Consider the following 18,920-nt stretch of genomic DNA (forward strand, 5'->3'; position numbering starts at 1 on the left):
AATCCGAGAGAGATAATCAAGTGGTGGATATTGGGGAGGCTCTGTTTGAGATGACGCAGAAAATGATGATGAGAATTTTGGCAAAGGAAGGGTATATAGGAGAAGGGAAAAGATTTAGGGTGGTAGTGGAGGAGATAACGAGAATTGAAGGAAGTCTCACCGTCGTTGACGTGTTTCCATTTTTGAGGCTTTTCGGGATGAAGAAGAGATATCAGGAGAAATTCAGGGGTTTGGCTCAAGAGAAGGAAAAGTTTTTGAATGATTTGATGAAGAAAACAGAGCCTGAGTTTTAAACATGGAATCTGAGGAGTTCAGGCCCGAGAGGTTTGAAGGGGTGGAAAAGGATGAAGAGAAAATGAAGTATAAATTTATGCCTTTTGGGTTAGGAAGGAGAGCTTGCCCTGGAGAGGGCATCGCCATGCGAATGGTTGGACTACGTTGGGATTGCTACTGCAGTGTTTTGAGTGGGAAAGACCAAGTCCTGAATTGGTTGACATGAATGTCAAGAATGGGCTCAGTATGCCCAAAGCCAATCCACTTCAGGCCAAGTGCCAACCTGATAAAACTATCTTTACCCTAACACTCCCAAGAGCATTACATTTTCAGAAACAAAAAACAATGGTGAAAAGGCGTACCCAAGCATATCAAGATGCCACTAAACAAGCTCCTGACTCTCTCAGCTAGGCATAATCATGTAGTAGAGGAAATTGTACCCCAAGCTCACAGCGAGCCTGTTGAAGAGGTGTTTAGCCCTCAGGTGGTTACTCATCGGGATTTGGAGCAGCTGGCGGCTCAAATCAACAAGAACCTTGAGGAGAGCCTAAGGGCACTTGTCAGGGCAGGGGGCAAGGCAGGTTGGGAGACGCTCCATAGCCTAACCCTCAACCTCACTTGTCCCAGCCCCATCAAGCATCATCTCAGGCTCAGCGTCAAGATCTCGACGAACGCGTACACACCAGTCAATCTCCTATAGCCCGGCGGGAGTCAGGTCAGCCGAGCCGACTAAGGAATGCTAGAGAGATAATCAATGACCAAAGGTTGAGGGAAGGAAATTTGGATGCCCGTCAAATAATCAACTCTAGGCGGGAAAACTCTAAGGAAAAAGATTCCCCCCCCCCCCTCGAGAGATCGAACAAGAGTTCACTTTCAGCGTGACTCAACCAGGCACCATGATAGCCTAGCTCACTCAGCCACTTCAAGGCAGAGAAGAAGGACCTCCCCCCAGCCTACCCGCTTTACAAGTCAAAGCCCTTAGCGTTCTCCCTCTCCCAGGCCGAGGAGACTTGGAATTGTGAAAAACATTACCCCCTTCAGCAAGGAAATAATGGACACACCTATCCCCCCCAAGGTCAAACTCCCTACATTGGAGCCATATGACAGAAAGACAGACCCAACAGACCATTTGAACGTTTATAAAGCGCAAATGGGTGTCCAAACAGGGTGCGAAGCATCTTGGTGCAGATTCTTCCTACTACCCTCAAGGGCATTGCTCAAACTTGGTTTAGCAACCTCCCCCCGGGGAGCATCAAAACTTTCGAGGAGTTGTCTTGCCAATTCAAAAAGCACTTCATCGCTGGTAGTAGGAAAACAAAGACTAGCGTTCATTTGATGACCGTGAAGCAGGGGGAGAACGAAAGTCTGAAGGATTATATCAAAAGATTTAATACTGAATCTCAACTCATAAAATATATGGATGTTATACGTTTTGAATTAGTTTAGAATTCTATTTTCAATCAAATTTGGATAGAATTTTATGATAAAATTATTAGTTTAGAGTTTTAATTTTGATAAAATACCAATATTTCATGGGTACAAATTGAATTATAATTTTATTTTAAAAAACTAGATTATAACTCTCAATAATAATCATATAATTTTATTTTTAATATCATAATATTATTTGGAGCGAAGGAAGTAGTTCAAAACATATAACATCCATATATTTTATTAGTGTATGTAGACCTGCCAATCGGTTCGGGTAATGAGTCATTTTGGATCAGTTCATTTCAGATGACGAGTCAAATAATGTTCAACCCTATCCCAAAGTTTTGGGTTCGGGTCAACCCAACAGGTTTAGAACGATTTTTTATTTAATTTATTTTTGGCTAATTTTTAGAAAATTCTAATATTTCATGCTTATTTTGCTTCTAATATTTCATGTTTATTTTGCTATTTTTTATGTATTTAATCGATCATTTTCACCAATATTATTCGTCATTGCATGACTACTACATAGTTTAAATCGTCACAAAAGCACATCAATTCCTAACTAATTTTGCATCAATATATATTTTAAAATTGACAGATTAAAAAATTCTTAGAATTCAATAAACAGCCCGGGCATCACACGGGCACAAAATAGTGTCTTAGCAATTTTAGCATCTTGACTTTAGAAGATAAATACGAATATGACTAAAAAGTCAGCAATGATTCTTTGAAATCTAGTTGCACTCGTGATTAATTGAAAATATGGGATTTAAATAGATATGATTAACATTAAATTTCTAATTTATCAGCAATAGAGTTATTTAAGAAATGACACATCACACTCTTTCTTGCTAATTTGTCTATTATTACATACTTTGTATGATTATATTTACTAGAACTAACCTCGTGTGATGCTCATTTTATATATATATAGGGGAGGGGTTCGGTGAAAATAGGTCCATATGTGAGAAAACATACTTATATGAGAACTAATCTAAAATTTAGAACATATGAGTAAAAATTTAGAACATATGATTAGAAATTCAGATCACATGATTTTAACTTCAGACCACATGGTTTAAAATTTAGAACAGGCGAGTAATAATTTTAAACATCTACGTGAGTTTTAGAACATTTGATTTTGGATTTAGAACGTGTGATTAAAAATTTAGAAAACTTGATTTATAACTTAGAAAATTTGAATAAAATTTAGAAAATCTAATTTAAGATTTAGAACATGTGAATCAAATTTAAGAACACTAGATATTAAATTTAGAACATGTGAATAAAAATTAAAAATACAAGATTTTAAATTTAGAAGATATGAGTAATATTTAGGACATGTGAGTAAAAGTTTGGAATATACAAGTAAAAATTTAGAACATATGATTAGAAATCTTAGAACACAATTTAAAATTTAAAACATATAAGTTAAAATTTAGAACATGTGAGTAATTATTTAAAACATTTGATTTAAGTCATTTTAGATTTAGAACACATGATTTAAAATTAGAACATTTGATGTTAAATTTAGAACATACGAGTACAAATTAGAACATAAGAGTGTTCTCACATATGAAAGATTTCTCACATAAAGAGGAATTCTAAATTTTAAATCATGTGTTCTAAATCTAAAATGACTTAAATCAAATGTGTTATATATATATATATATATATATATATATATATATATATATATATATATATATATATATATATATATATATATATATATATATATATATATATATATATATATATATATATATATATATATATATATATATATATATATGTGTGTGTGTGTGTGTTATCTTGATCTCTATCAAATATTTTTACTATCTCCATTTCATACTATTTGTAATTTTGGGATATTATTTATGTGATTGGTGTTAGGCTTGATCTTCCACTTTAGTTAACTTTGTGTGGTATATTCCATTCATTTGATTTTCACTTATTTTATCTCAATTATCTGAACTTATTAGAATTTATTAAAACTCATTTGAATTGTAATTTTAACTTGAATAACCCTTATCAAAACTTATTTTCATGAACTGAACACATCTAAACTTATTTGAACTTATCAGAAGTTAACTAAACTTATCTCAACTTAACTGACTATGTAAAAATTAATTTATCGAGTTATAAAGGTTGACACTGCAATTTTAATTATTTTTTTTTAATGGATGACATAATGTTACCATTTTTTTTTTTGACGCATAAGAGATGTGACGATTAATTTATTAATACAAAGCTAAGGGGTTTCTCTATTGATACACAAAGGTTTAAAAAAAAAAAAGTAATGAAGAGTTGAAATTAACTCATAGTGATTATAGTTAAAAGGGGAGGCTATGTTTAATTTCAACCGCATATGTCTTATAAATACGAAGATGACCTTAAAAAGTGAGTAATGATTCTTTAAACTCTTGTCGCAATTGTGGTTCAATTGAAAATGCGGGACTTAAAAAAAATTGATTGCAAAACATGTATATAAAGTTTAAAATAAAAAAATTACAAGACTTACACGAAATGATACTAATAATTTATCAAGGGTTACAAAATATCATTGGAAGGTTACAATTAATTTAAAATGATACTAATTTAAAAGGAAGGTTAAATCCTACACCAACCACGTCTTTAGTGCAAATACAAAAATGATCCTATACAAGTATTCAATGATCCTTTAAACTTCTTGCAATTATAAATTAACTAACAATGCGATTTTTTTTTTCTTCTAAATATTATGTTTTAGAGTTATCGACCCAATTAAAACTTTGACTTGTTTTAATAGAATTTAAATTATTTACTTTTTAACTTTTACATATGAATCAATTAATAATAACGCGGTTTATATTTCTTAGGAAAAAACTTAAACAAAATACACGAAATACCTTTACAGTACAATTATCAATCCACCTTACCTATGTTATGGCATACCTAATATCAATATTAATTCATGTTATTTCAATATAATCCCCACACACCGACCGTTGTGGAAGTGAACTTAATTAATTTAGGCGAGTATCACTGATGACATAAATGTCCAAAATATGGCGACGATTTTGAACTATAATGGCTATCCAACTATCGTAATTGGGTATATATGCCGACGATGATCGTTGCCATTTAGCTTAATTCTCTACTTATTATACATTAATGCATGATCCTATACCAAATTAATGATTGACACAAAAAAAATTAATTATTTTTTACCAAATGACATAATGTTACCAAATTATTTTTAAAGCGTAAGTGATATAACGACTAATCCATTAATCCAAAAGGGCTAATAATACACAAAGGGTTTTAAAAAATTAGTGGAGGGTTAAAATTAATTAAAAATGATACTAATTAAAAGCGGAGACTATGTCCAACATCAACTGCATATGTATTATAAAAACGAAAATGATTCTAACAACTGTGTAATGATTCTTTAAACTTGTTGGAGTTATATGGATCAATTGAAAACACGGGATTTAAAAAGTTGATTACAAAATATTAAATTTCAATTTTATCAAGGGTAGCGTTACGTGATGCTTTTTGTTTTTGCAAATTTTGGCAGTATGACATATTACTATCACTGCCACTTGCCGGCCACTACTAGAGGTGTCAAAATCACACCGAGTCGAACCGATCTGAAAATGACTCGAAAAATATTTGATTTATATTTGAACTTGCGCGAACATAATAATTTTAGCATGACTCGACTTTAAAAATGACCCGACCTGACCCGACCTCATCAGATCCGATCTGATCATCCGAATTGACACCTCTAGCCACTACCACCCCTTTCAGCAACCACAGATCCAGAGTTAGAGGTTGAAATTAAGGAAATAGAATTTGGAAAAAAAAAAAATTACAACACAAGGACGTAAACAAAATTAAATGCCTTTAAAATAAATTAAAGATCAACACATCCCTATTTTAATGTACATATTCAAATGAATGTTATTCTGATATAATCTCCATACACTGATCGTTGTTTAAATTAAATATGGTTATGATGTAAATAAGTCTGTTATTTGCTCGATGTGGTTAGTTATTTATGCATTAAATCTTGTGTTGTTAACTGCTCCACGATTGCATAATGTTTACTTGATCATTATATATAATTTTTTATGATTAATTTTATATTTGCGTTAGAAACGTTAACGTGATCGATGTAAAACTTAAGCTCATTCTTTAACTATACCCTTCAGAATTGATTTTAACTCACCATTATTTTTTAAAAACCGTCGGTGAATAACTTGTAATTAAACGTATGATGGAATATATAACTTTATTAAAGAAATTTTAGAAATCAGAATTTTTTAGTTCCATAGTCATCTAATCTAAAAAAGATTATTTCATTTCCTAAAAAACAAGATGAATTCATAAATAGCAAAAATAGCCTATTACTCTTACACAAATATTTAAAAAAAGCGGGTTTACACTATTTTATTGTGTGGCAAGAAAGAAGAGGAAGAATTTCATTCCCTAAATAATTTCACACGTGACTTTTCCCCAAAATTACTTCTCTCTCCTCATTCTCTTTTATGAACTTTGCTCTAATCAAGGCCATTGCTGAAAGCTTTCTCTCTCTTCAATTTGCTTTTATTTCTCTCTTCAATGCAAATGATGCCATTGCAAGACCCAAACACCTGAACTCCCTGAATTGAGAGTGGGAGCTGGACCTCTAAGAAAGAGATCTTGTCATGGTCGAATTCTGCAGAATAAAGAGATTGATAACAGAAGAGGAGATGACGATCGAAGTTGGAAATTAAGGGTTGATTGAGATGAAGTTGGATGAAATTGGGTGTTTTGATTAAGGAATTCTAGAATTTATAGACGCATTTGAAGTGTACAACTGATTTAATAGGTAATTGTGAGTGAATCTCTGTGATTATCTCAGTCGGAAGTGTCGCCATTGTTGCCGCTCAAGTTCCAGAAGTATAGTCACGCAGACAGGGGCGGACCCACTTAGTCATAGTGGGTCCGGTGACACAATATTTTTTTAAAAAAATAAAATATCAAAGAGACCCCTTATTATAGATAGGGGGTCTCTTTGATGCTGCTAGTGGTAACAACAAACAATATCAAAGAGACCGCTTATTAAGATAGGAGATCTCTTTGATGCTGCTATTGCTACAAAAGACTTGGTGTGTTTTTTTTTATATATTAAAGAGACCTGTTATTTATATAAGAGGTCTCTTTGATGCTGCTATTGCATTTCACAATTTTTGTGCGTTACTTTCTTTTTCATTAAAGAGACCAGTTATATTTAATAACTGGTCTTTTAAGTTATCTCACTTTTTTTTGTATAATTTTTTAATAATTTTTTTTCCCTTTTTATATCTTATATTTGTACAACCAATTTTAAAATTTCCCCATAAAGCTTATCAATTAACTAAAAAATCATAAAGTTAATTCAATATAATAATTTTATTGTACCATTGGTTTATAACATGTTATTTGTAGTATTTTCGACTTGTAAAATTGAATTCTTAAGTACTGTATTTGGTTGTGATATGAATTTTTGTGTCCTATTTTTGGATTGAAATCAATTTGGTATATGTATATATACATATATATGTATGTATATATACATATATATATTTTATATATATAAGTTTTGGATTGAAATTAATTATGAACAAGACATGGAAAAAAAAAATTGTACTTTCACAAATGATCAATAATTGATGGTGACACACTATCTCGGAAATCCTGGATCCGCCATTGCACGCAGACACGCAGTGTTGGAGGCTGCCTAATGGGCGGTGCTCGAACAAGTTTGAATGGGCTTGTTTGAAAATGGCGGTGGTTCAATATTTGTGGGTGAGTTGGGTTTGTTCGTAAAAATGGAGGTTCTAATTTTGCTGGGTTTCTTCGATTTTGATTTTGATACTTTTTTTTTTTTTAAGAATTTTGATTTTGATACTCTGTTTTGCATTTGTAGCTTAATTACTTTTGTAAAAAAAAAGGGTCACTTTTGTGAAAAAAAAGGGTCACTTTTGTGATAAAAAGGGTCACTTTTGTAAAATAATGATCATTTTTGTGAAAAAAGAAGTTATTTTTGTGAAAAAAAGGGTCACTTTTGTAGAAAAAAAAGGTCACTTTTGTGAAAAAAAAAAGGTCACTTTTGTAAAATAATGATCAGTTTTGTGAAAAAAGAAGTTATTTTTGTGAAAAAAGGGTCACTTTTGTGAAAAAAAGGGTCACTTTTGTAAACATATGAGTCACTTTGTAAAAAATAAAGGGTCACTTTTGTAAGAAAAAAGGGTCACTTTTCGCAAAATGTTCGATGTACAATAAAATTATTGTAAACCGGGGGCATGCAAAAGGAATTGTTACTCTTAACTTGTAAATGAAATACTGTTAATTCGTTGTACATTCATATAAGAATACGAAGTGCTCCATATGGCTAGTAAAATGCTGAATTATAATTCTCATAGTGATGATATAATGTTCATTTTGTTAAAGTTTTACCGATAGAAAGTTTTATAAAGGAGTAAGAGAAGATGGAGAAATTGATTATGTATATTGCTCCGGTAACTGGCTTATATAGCCAAGAGTTTTACATATAATGCCACACAAGTTCACAAGTCTTTGGACTTGTGTGAACATTGTGAAATCAAATCAAATAATTATAGGCATTCATATTTATCTTCTAACACTCCCCCTTGAATGCCCATACTTATTATACAGAAAGGTATTTGTTGCCTCATTAAAAACCTTGCTAGGTAAAACCCTTATGGGGTAAATACCATAGTTAGGGAAAAAGAGTACAACTATATAGTATTATATGCTTTGGTATACTGCCTCGTTAAAAACCTTGTCAGGAAAAACCCGGTTAGATAAAAACCTGATCGAAGGGAAAAAGAGTGCAGTACATATAATACTCCCCCTGATCTCAGCATAGTTCACGAAGATGTCGCATTCCGATTTTGTGAACTAACTGTTCAAATTTCTTCGAAGGAAGTGATTTGGTGAAAAGGTCGGCAAGATTTTCACAAGACTGAATTTGCTGGATATTTATTTCCTCGTCCTTTTGCAGATCATGTGTGAAGAACAGTTTTGGGGCAATATGTTTCGTTTTATCTCCCTTAATATATCCTTCAGTTACTTGAGCGATACATGTTGTATTGTCTTCAAAGATGATGGTTGGGTCTTCTGTTATTGCGTTCATTCCACACTCCTTTTGGATATTACTGATCATCGACCTCAGCCACACACATTCCCGTCCTGCTTCATAGAGGGCTATCAACTCTGCATGATTTGATGATGTCGCGGTCAATGTCTGCTTTGTTGATTTCCATGATATTGCAGTGCCGCCATAAGTGAATACATATCCATTTTGTGACTTGGCATTTTGAGGATCTGATAAGTATTCAGCGTCTGCATACCCAATGAGAGCAGCATCTTGTTTTGGTTGGTAATATAAACCAAGGTCTTGTGTCCCTCGTAGGTACCGGAGTAAGTGTCAAACTCCCTTCCAATGCCTATATGTTGGTGCATTGTTGTGCCTGGCTAACAAATTCACAGAGAAAGCTATGTCGGGTCTAGTATTGTTAGCTAATTACATTAAGGCTCCAATTGCACTTAAGTATGGTACTTCTGGACCCAGAATCTCTTCATTTTCTTCTCGGGGTTTGAATGGATCATTTTTCATTTTCAAAGAACGAACAACCATTGGGAAGTTGGTTGGGGTTGCTTTGTCCATGAAGAAACGTTTCAAAACTCTTTCTGTATAGTTTGATTGATGGACAAAAATGTCATGACTCAAGTGCTCAATTTGTAGTCCAAGGCAAAATTTAGTTTTCCCAAGGTCTTTCATCTCAAATTCTTTCATCAAGTATTTTGCAGTTTTCTCGAGTTCATTTGGGGTTCCGATGATATTTAAATCATCAACATAAACTGCAATGATAGTGAATCCTGATTGTGATCGCTTTATGAAAACACAGGGACTAACTTGGTTGTTTTTGAATCCTTCTCTCATAAGGTATTCACTCAGACGGTTGTACCACATCCTTCCAGATTGTTTCAATCCATAAAGTGACCTTTTTAGTTTTATGGAAAGCAGTTGTCTAGGCTTGTGGTTTTCTGGTAGTTTTAGTCCTTCGGGGACTTTCATGTAAATGTCCGTATCGAGTGACCCATACAAATACGCAGTCACTACATCCATTAATCGCATTTGCAGTCCTTTTGTGACTGTCAAATTTACCAGAAATCTTAATGTAGTTGCATCAACCACTGGAGAATATGTTTCTTCATAATCAATCCCTGGAATTTGAGAAAATCCTTGGGCTACAAGTCTTGCCTTGTATCTAACTATTTCATTTTTCTCATTACGTTTTCTTACAAATACCCATTTGTATCCAACGGGTTTTAAACCTGCTGGTGTAAGGGTTATTTTTCCAAAAACTTCTCGTTTTTCAAGTGACTTTAACTCAGCCAGCATTGCCTCCTTCCACTTTGGCCAATCACTCCTACGTCGACATTCTTCTACAGTTCTTGGTTCAACATCATTTTCATCAGACACGATGTCGATTGCGATGGAATTTGCAAATGTTTCATTAACGATAACATCTTTCCTATTCCACTGAGTCTTTGTAAAGACGTAATTCATTGAAATTTCATTGTTATCGATGTTTTGAACATCTTGTTCATTCCCCGTAGGGTTGTCTTCTTGTTCGTCCCCTTTTGGATTATCATCATTTTCTTTACTTTCATCCACATTTGGTCTTTCTTGACCTTCTGACGGGGGAACATTATTAGTCTCATTTTCTATTCCATTCAATCTTTTTAGTTTCCTTGGCTTAGAATCTTTTGAACCAAGTGGTCTTCCACGCTTTCTGCGTGCCTGAGATTCATTTTCTATGGCCTTATTACCAGTTGGGATTTCAATACGTGCAGGGGCATTTTCTGCTGGTATATGTGATTTTGTCACCTTCTTTGTGTCTACAAATGCATCGGGCAATTGATTTGCAACACTTTGTAAATGAACAATTTTCTTGAATTCTTGTTCACACATATTTGTTCGTGGGTCTAACATCAACAATTGTGTTGCATTCCAAATAAGTTCTATTTCTTTTTTGTGTGGGTCCACTTTCTCTCCCCCTAAGGCTGGGAATACTGCTTCATTAAAGTGACAGTCGGCAAATCTAGCCGTAAATAAGTCACCAGTCAATGGTTCAAGATATTTAATTATAGATGGGGATTCAAACCCGACATAAATTCCCAGCTTTCTTTGTGGACCCATTTTTGTTCGTTGGGGTGGAGCAATAGGAACATATACAGCACAACCAAAGATTTTTAGATGTGAGATACTTGGTTCTCTACCACAAACAAGTTGTAGTGGTGAGAATATATGATAAGTTGTAGGTCTCAATCTAATTAGTGTTGCTGCATGTATTATAGCATGTCCCCAAGCAGATGATGGCAATTTTGATCTCATTAATAATGGTCTTGCAATCAATTGTAATATCTTAATTAGTGATTCAGCTAGACCATTTTGTGTATGGACATGATCTACTGGATGTTCAACATCAATTCCAATTGACATACAATAATCATTAAATGTTTGGGATGTAAATTCCCCAGCATTATCGAGCCTTATTTTCTTTATTGTATGATCTGGGAGTTGTGCTCTTAATTTGATAATTTGGGCAAGTAATTTTGCAAAAGCAACATTTCTGCTTGAAAGCAGACTGACATGTGACCATCGTGTGGAAGCATCGATTAAAACCATGAAATATCGAAATGGTCCACATGCTGGATTAATTGGCCCACATATATCTCCCTGAATTCTTTCCAAGAATTTTGGAGATTCAGTAGCAATTTTGTTCATAGATGGCCTTATTATTAATTTGCCAAGTGAACATGCAGAGCATGTTAATTCATCTGATCGGGGAATTTTGACATTTCTTATTGAATGTCCAACTGAATGTGCTACTATTCTTTGCATCATCCCAGTTGCTGGATGTCCCAAACGATCATGCCATAAAATAATCAAATGTTTGTCATCTAACTTCTGGTTAGATATCATATTGATTTCCACGGGTCGTATGTTTATACGGTATAACCCCGAAGAGTATGCTGGCAATTTCTCATAAATGTGTTTCTTGCCATATTTTCCTGCCGTAAGGCATAAATACTCCTTTTGACCCGTTGTCATTGTTTCTAAATGATAGCCATTTTGGCGCACATCTTTGAAACTTATGAGATTTCTTCGAGATTTACTCGAATATAAAGCATTATTTATTATTAATTTTGTTCCATTTGGAAGCATTATACAAGCCTTTCCAGATCCTTCAATTAATTTAGCTGACCCGGAAATGGTGTTTACATTTGCTTGAAACAACCTTAGTTGTGAAAAATATTTTCTATCTTTTAAGTTAGTATGTGTTGTTCCACTGTCCAAAAGGCATTGATATTCGGAACTAACTTCAGGCAGATCCATATCTTCATAAAATAAATTTAAGATTAGTTTAGAATAATATCATACAAACTTTTATTGATAATAAAGATTTAAAGTATATGACTAGAAATTTAAAATACAGGGAACTAAGAAAATACATTAAAACATAGCATATGTTACATTAGTAGATGGGGAACCTAAGCATTGTTGTTTTCTCCAAGAATGAAATCATTCCCAGTTTCAGCATTGTCCATGAAGAAATCGGACACATCAAGGGTAGGACATGGAGCATTTTCTTCATTAACATAATTTGCTTCTGCATTTTTCTCTTTGCCTTTTACAGAAGCCTGGTAAAGGTCTACCAAATGTTTGGCCGTACAACAAGTACGTCCCCAATGTCCTGTCATGCCACATCTGTAACATGTGTCTTTTCCTTTTGAAAGAGTTTGTTTGTGGCTTCCAGATGACTGTCCCTTCTGTTTTTCAAAATTTTTGAAATTACTGTTTCTTTGAAAATTGTTTCTACCACGTCCTCGGCCTCGTCCGCGATAATTTCCACGGCCATTGTGATTTCCACGTCCACCTCTTCGTGCAGCATTTGCCTCGAGTGGATAAGAACTTGTTGCATTTGCCTCATGATGAGTGGCCAAAGACCCAGTTGGTCTGAGATTATGATTTTTCAACAAAAGATCGCTATTTTGTTCCGCGACAAGCAATACACTCATTAATTCATTAAACTTCTTAAAACCTCTTTCACGATATTGTTCTTGCAACAGTATGTTGCTTGCATGAAAGGTAGTGAGTGTTTTTTCAATCATTTGTTCATCGGTGACTGGATGATCACAGTATCTCAATATAGATACTATCTCATGTATGGTTGAATTGTAATCTATTACAGATTTGAAATCCTGGAACCGTAAATTTGTCCAGTCAAATAATGCCTTAGGAAGGAGCACCCTTTTGTGGTGTCCAAATCTTTCATTAAGGCAGTCCCATAATTCTTTGGGATCTTCAACCATCATGTACTCAGTTTTAAGGCCTTCATGTAAATGATGCCTTAACAACACTAAGGCTTTTGCCTTATCTTGTTCAGTGATAGGTTTTTCAACCGTCATTGCAGAAGAGGTAGCATCAGTTGTTTGACCAGAGGGACTTTTATTTTCTTTAACAGTGTGCTCCAAGCCTTGAGCTTTCAAATTCATCATTGCGTCCACTTTCCATTCCAGAAATTTCTTTCCAGATAAATCTAAGATGATGAACTGTCTTTTCATAAGGTCTCCCATTTTAGCTACAACAAATTTCGTGATAATTAGATTATAATAACAAATTATATGTACAACTCACATGTTTAGTTCTTCCATATTTATAATTAAGTTAATAAGACACGTGATAATTAAATTTAATAATAATAAACCATAAATAATGTAGTCTTTTCTCCCCCTTGGTTTATTATTGTGAGTAATTATGTGATTAGGCAAAAATTAATCATGTTAGTTGCAAAAAAAATAGCAAAACGACAACAATGACAGTAGTAACAATAATTATAATGATAACAGTAATATTATACAATGATGATTAATAACAACAAACATACATAATAAAACAAAAACAAGCTTTTAATATACTAAAACGACAAAATAAGTGAGTTTTACTTATACGTAATGACAAAAATTAATATTGCTACTAATAAAATTACAAGCGCAGTAATTAGAAGGAAATATTGTTTTATCTTCATTAAATCTTCCTCAAAAGTGAAGTTGTGGGTGTTTTGGTTGCCGTCGTCGGGGAAAATATCGGAGAAGAAGGGGTGAATTTTTTATTTTTTTTTATTTAGGTGATTTTTGGATAAAAAGTGGGAAGGGATAAGGGATTTGTGGTGAAATCGGGGAAAAATCCGCCTTTTATAGAGGTAGGTTTATCCGTTACTGTTCTGTACAACTGTAAAAATATCATATAACAATCTAATATACTGACAAAAATTATGGTCTAAATATATATATTTATAATTGTAAAAGGTTATCACACTGGGAATGCAAGCCATAGTGGTCCGAGAGCCCTAATATCTATAAAAGATCATGGGTTCGAAAACGGAAAGAAACACAAAAAAATATGTAAAAGTAAGAAAAATAATAAGTATAAAAAAGGCTGCATCTTTTTGTTAATCTAGTTAATAATAATATGCATGCAAAGCTACTACTTAGCAATTAAAATAACTAAGATAAAAATTTACGTAAAATGAGTATGTAATATCAACATGGATCAAACAAAGAAACATCAACATGAATAAACAAAAGATGATAGTAGTAAATTCACAAGTAAGAGAACTTTCACCGTTGTTTTTGAGGTATATAAAGTAAATGTTTGAGTTTCTGTTATAGAGGATCCCAAATATGGGCAACTATAGAGCATACTCCTCGAAACAGTTAGAAGTAGATAGTATTATTCTGTTATAAATTTTTATAAGTAGGTATAAATATACCTGACTGAAAACTGGTGTTGATAACGTGTTAAAGTTTTACCGATAGAAAGTTTTATAAAGGAGTAAGAGAAGATGGAGAAATTGATTATGTATATTGCTCCGGTAACATGGCTTATATAGCCAAGAGTTTTACATATAATGCCACACAAGTTCACAAGTCTTTGGACTTGTGTGAACATTGTGAAATCAAATCAAATAATTGTAGGCATTCATATTTATCTTCTAACACATTTTTCATTACCATCTGAATTTTGTATACAGTAATACAGTATACTTCGTATAAGAATATTCATCTCTTGTATACCAGTACAATAAAAGAAAATATACATGAACATTGAACATACTACGTACTCCGTATAAGAATATTCATCTTTTGTATTACCTGAATTTTAATTGCATCACTAAAATAGAAATAGTAACGAGTTACAAATTTTGATACTATCAAATACTGTAAGAAACATTGTTGATAAAATTAATTGATTAATCAAAGGGCGGATTGTGTACTTGATTTGCTTAAACATAATAAGTGGGTCAAATTCACCAATTCCTCCATTGAAAATCCATAATAATCCCGGCACCACCTTGCCAACAACCAAAGCACCACAAATTGCTTTCCTTTTTATTGCTGAAAATTGGGCAGCTCTTGAAGCAGACAAAAACCACCCACTTAACTCTCATCAAACAATTATTAGTAGTCCTTCCGAAAACATTTTCTCATAAAACATATTAACCGAAAACATACTACTAAAGATATTGTCTCCAACAGTAGTCCTTCCGAAAAAAATTTACGATTTGAAAACAACCCAAGATAGAAGAGATTGAAGAAGATGAAGGAATTTGGGGTAAACTAATGGCAGAAAAAGGAGATAACTTTCTCTCTCCTAATTACAGTTCCCAAAGCTAATTGTGGCACCACATGAAATTTTACCGCTGCCATGAGGTATTGCCCCTAAAATTTTAATTTCCCTCCTTTACTTAGTGGGACATGCTTTGCTGTCATAATGATATTGGTAGCTTACAATATGCTTTTGTACACTGAGTGTAAATATGGCCTTTATCGGAGTAACTATTAAATGAAGAACACCTAGGGAAAGAACAGTTAAATGAAGTGTGAGAACTTTGAGAAAGATATAATCGTTGTGTCTCACAAATCAATGTAAAATGTTTGAATGGTCCAATAAATTTCGTAGAAGAAAGAATGAATGAATGAATGTACTTCAAGAAGGTGTAACTATAGCCCACTATCAGATATGGGCTCATAGTTGTCCATACCACAATATAATTTTTCTTTTTTTCCTTTTCTCTTCATCTTCTTCCTCCCTTAAACCCTTTCCCCACCTCCATGGATAGCTCCCATTGACGGCCAAACCTCCGCCCACCACACCTCCACCTCCGACAACAAGGAACCCACCCCACTAGCCACCCCTTGGTCGAAACCCAAAAACACGCAACCACCTCCATTAGAAATCACCGGAAACCACCCAAAAGCAGAAGAGTGAGCAATGCTATGGAGTACTTCCAGCTGATGTTCATGGTCTTCAAACATAGACAAGTTCCTTGTCGACTTATGGCTCTAGCCATTAAAAATGGTGAGTTCTATGCTGGAAATTGTCTGAGTTGGTCGAAATTGACGAGTTAGTTGTTTGTCGGTGTTTAGTTATTATTAATTTGTATACTGTTATTATTGGTTTGTATACTGTTATATTCTTGATTTGTATACTGTTATTATAGTGTTAGATATTGTTATTAAGAGGAGAGAGACTACTTTTTTACTATATGATAAGTACTGCACAAAATTACATTTTTGCCCCCGGTATGAGCCCAATAAGCCCATACGTGATAGTTCTATATCACTACTCCACGAAGGGGTACTTTATTGAAAAGAGAGGTTAATTGTTCTGTTGCACAACTTGTGAAAAAAACAACAATAAAAGTTGTCATGCTTCATATATGCATTGTAAAATGTGAATTTGGTTTGTATATTATTTGTTTTTTATAAAGAGGAGATGCTTTTATCTCATTTTACCGTATAAATTGGAATTTGCATGATGCAATTGCAGGCCACCTTTTGATTTTATGCCTCTAAATACTCTTTCCGTCCCATAATACTTGACATAGTTCTCATTTTCGTCCGTTTTACAATATTTGATACATTACCAAATATAAAATGAGATCACTAAAAGAAAAAAAAAAATTCCCACATTTTTTCTCTTCTCACTTACCTAACTTCAACCCCACTTGTTTTTTTCTTACAATATAAAAATACAAAAGAAAATATTTTATATAATAAACAAACATTTTAAATGGACCCATTTATAGTTTTCTTAAATTACGTGTCCACCCCAACGTCTCAAGTATTGTAGGACGGAGGGAGTAAGTCTTTTACTTTATCATTTGAAATTTTTTTATGTAGTTTGATTATCTTGTTCATTAAGTTTCTCATGTAGCAGATCCAAATATATGCAAAAAGATTTTGATAGATTTATGTTTTGGAGATCAGATAGTTTACTCGTCTCTTTCAAGCTACGGAGTAGATTATAATACTCCGTAATAGACCCTGTTCACTTCACCTTAAAAAAATAATATTCAGTAAAAATAAGTTCAGTTCAATAAAAATAAGTTCAGTTCAGCAAAAATAATTTCAATTTTGTAAAAATAATTTCAGTTCAGTAAAAATAATTTTAGTTCAGTAAAATCAATAAACTTAAAGAAGAAATATAATAGAAAATCAATAAAAATAATTTCAATTCAGTAAATTAATTTCAGTTCAGTAAAATTAATTTAAGTTTAACAAAAATAATTTTAGTTCAGTTAAATAATTTCAACTCAGTAAAAATAATTTAAGTTCAGCAAAAATAAGGTGAAGTGAACAGGATATTTGCTACAAGTGCTTTCGACACAGTTTATACGGAGTAAGGTCTCGTTCACTGAAATTATTTTTACTGAACTGAAATTATTTTTACTAAACTGAACTTATTTTTACCGAAGTAAACTTATTTTTACTGATTTAAATATTATTTCTACTAATTTAATAATTATATATATATATATATATATATGGTAAAATAATCTATTTTTGTAATTTATATAGTTGGCATATATAACGATAATATATTATGCCAACCATATAAATTTACATAATATCGTATATAAAAGTGGTTGGCCTAAAATGATAATGTATATGGACAATTTAAGAGTTTTGCAAAGAATTGTCCATAATTCCATATATAATACTATCCATGATCTAAAAATCTTACACACAATATTCTAGCCATATATATGTACTCATTTTAGTAATAACTTCAAAATAAAATAAATATCTTAAACAATCCTCTTTTATTTTTGTTTAATAATTAATTACATTTTTTTATGCAAATAATTAATTACATTTGTTGAACATAAAATTAAACATTTTACAATTTATTAAATGAAAGTCAAACACACTGACATTATTATGATAAATATATATATGAGACTATTAAAATATATAGACCTTGTTACAAATAGTTGATCGTTAAAATAGTTTCGAAAGCAGCGAGTTGGAGTTAACGATCTCAAACCCAAAGACTTCAGCACAACTTATGACATGCATGAAAAAAATCTGGTTAATTAAATTTTTTGGTTTGAATTGTCAGTCAATTTTTCTTGTATACGTATACGTTGGTTAAATGCGTGGAATTTACAAATAATTATAACAAATATTGGTAGTTTGATTGATCATATCAAGGCATGTGATGTTTAAGCAAAAAAACATATATAGACATATTGGTAGTATTGTATAGATCATGTATATATAATTATATATGTATATCATATTTCAATATCTTATAGAATTTATTGTAAATGATTAGGTATCCTATTACGATGAATTTTCTTAACCTTTTATAAAGTATACTACTTGTATTTACCAAATATAACTGACTACAATATTATCAATAAGACATAATATTTAATACTTGACAAAAAAAAAAGATATTATATTTTATAAGTATACAATATGTGATAAAAGTGTAGACAAAAGTGATGTATAAAAAATATATGTGAAGTATTAAAAAAAAAATCTTGTACAACAATATTTTGCAATATATGGAAAAAATAATTTACTTAAAAAAAGCATCAATGTACATGATTTTAAATTAATTTTGTTGAAATTATTTTTGTTGACTAAAATTATTTTTACTTAACTGAAATTATTTTTACTGAACTGAAATTATTTTTGCTGAACTGAAATTATTTTTATTGAACTGAAATTAATTTTACAGAATTTATTTTTACTAAACTTAAATTATTTTTACTGATTAAAACTGATTTTTACTGAACTGAAATTATTTTTAC

At 32.2% G+C, this 18,920-nt stretch overlaps 1 protein-coding gene across 1 annotated transcript; it reads right to left on the bottom strand.

The window, feature by feature from the left end:
* Positions 1-12,303: 12,303 nt before the first annotated feature.
* On the bottom strand, positions 12,304-13,389 carry LOC110683099. Its single transcript, XM_021859453.1, has one exon. The coding sequence runs from the start codon at positions 13,387-13,389 to the stop codon at positions 12,304-12,306; it is 1,086 nt and encodes a 361-aa protein (XP_021715145.1).
* Positions 13,390-18,920: the final 5,531 nt, after the last annotated feature.

The sequence above is a fragment of the Chenopodium quinoa genome, unplaced genomic scaffold (assembly GCF_001683475.1).
Source record: "Chenopodium quinoa cultivar QQ74 unplaced genomic scaffold, ASM168347v1, whole genome shotgun sequence".
NCBI classification, from domain to species: Eukaryota; Viridiplantae; Streptophyta; class Magnoliopsida; order Caryophyllales; family Amaranthaceae; genus Chenopodium; species Chenopodium quinoa.

Excerpts from the sequence above, each read along its gene's own strand:
- LOC110683099 (XM_021859453.1), bottom strand. The coding sequence starts at position 13,389 with ATGGGAGACCTTATGAAAAGACAGTTCATCATCTTAGATTTATCTGGA.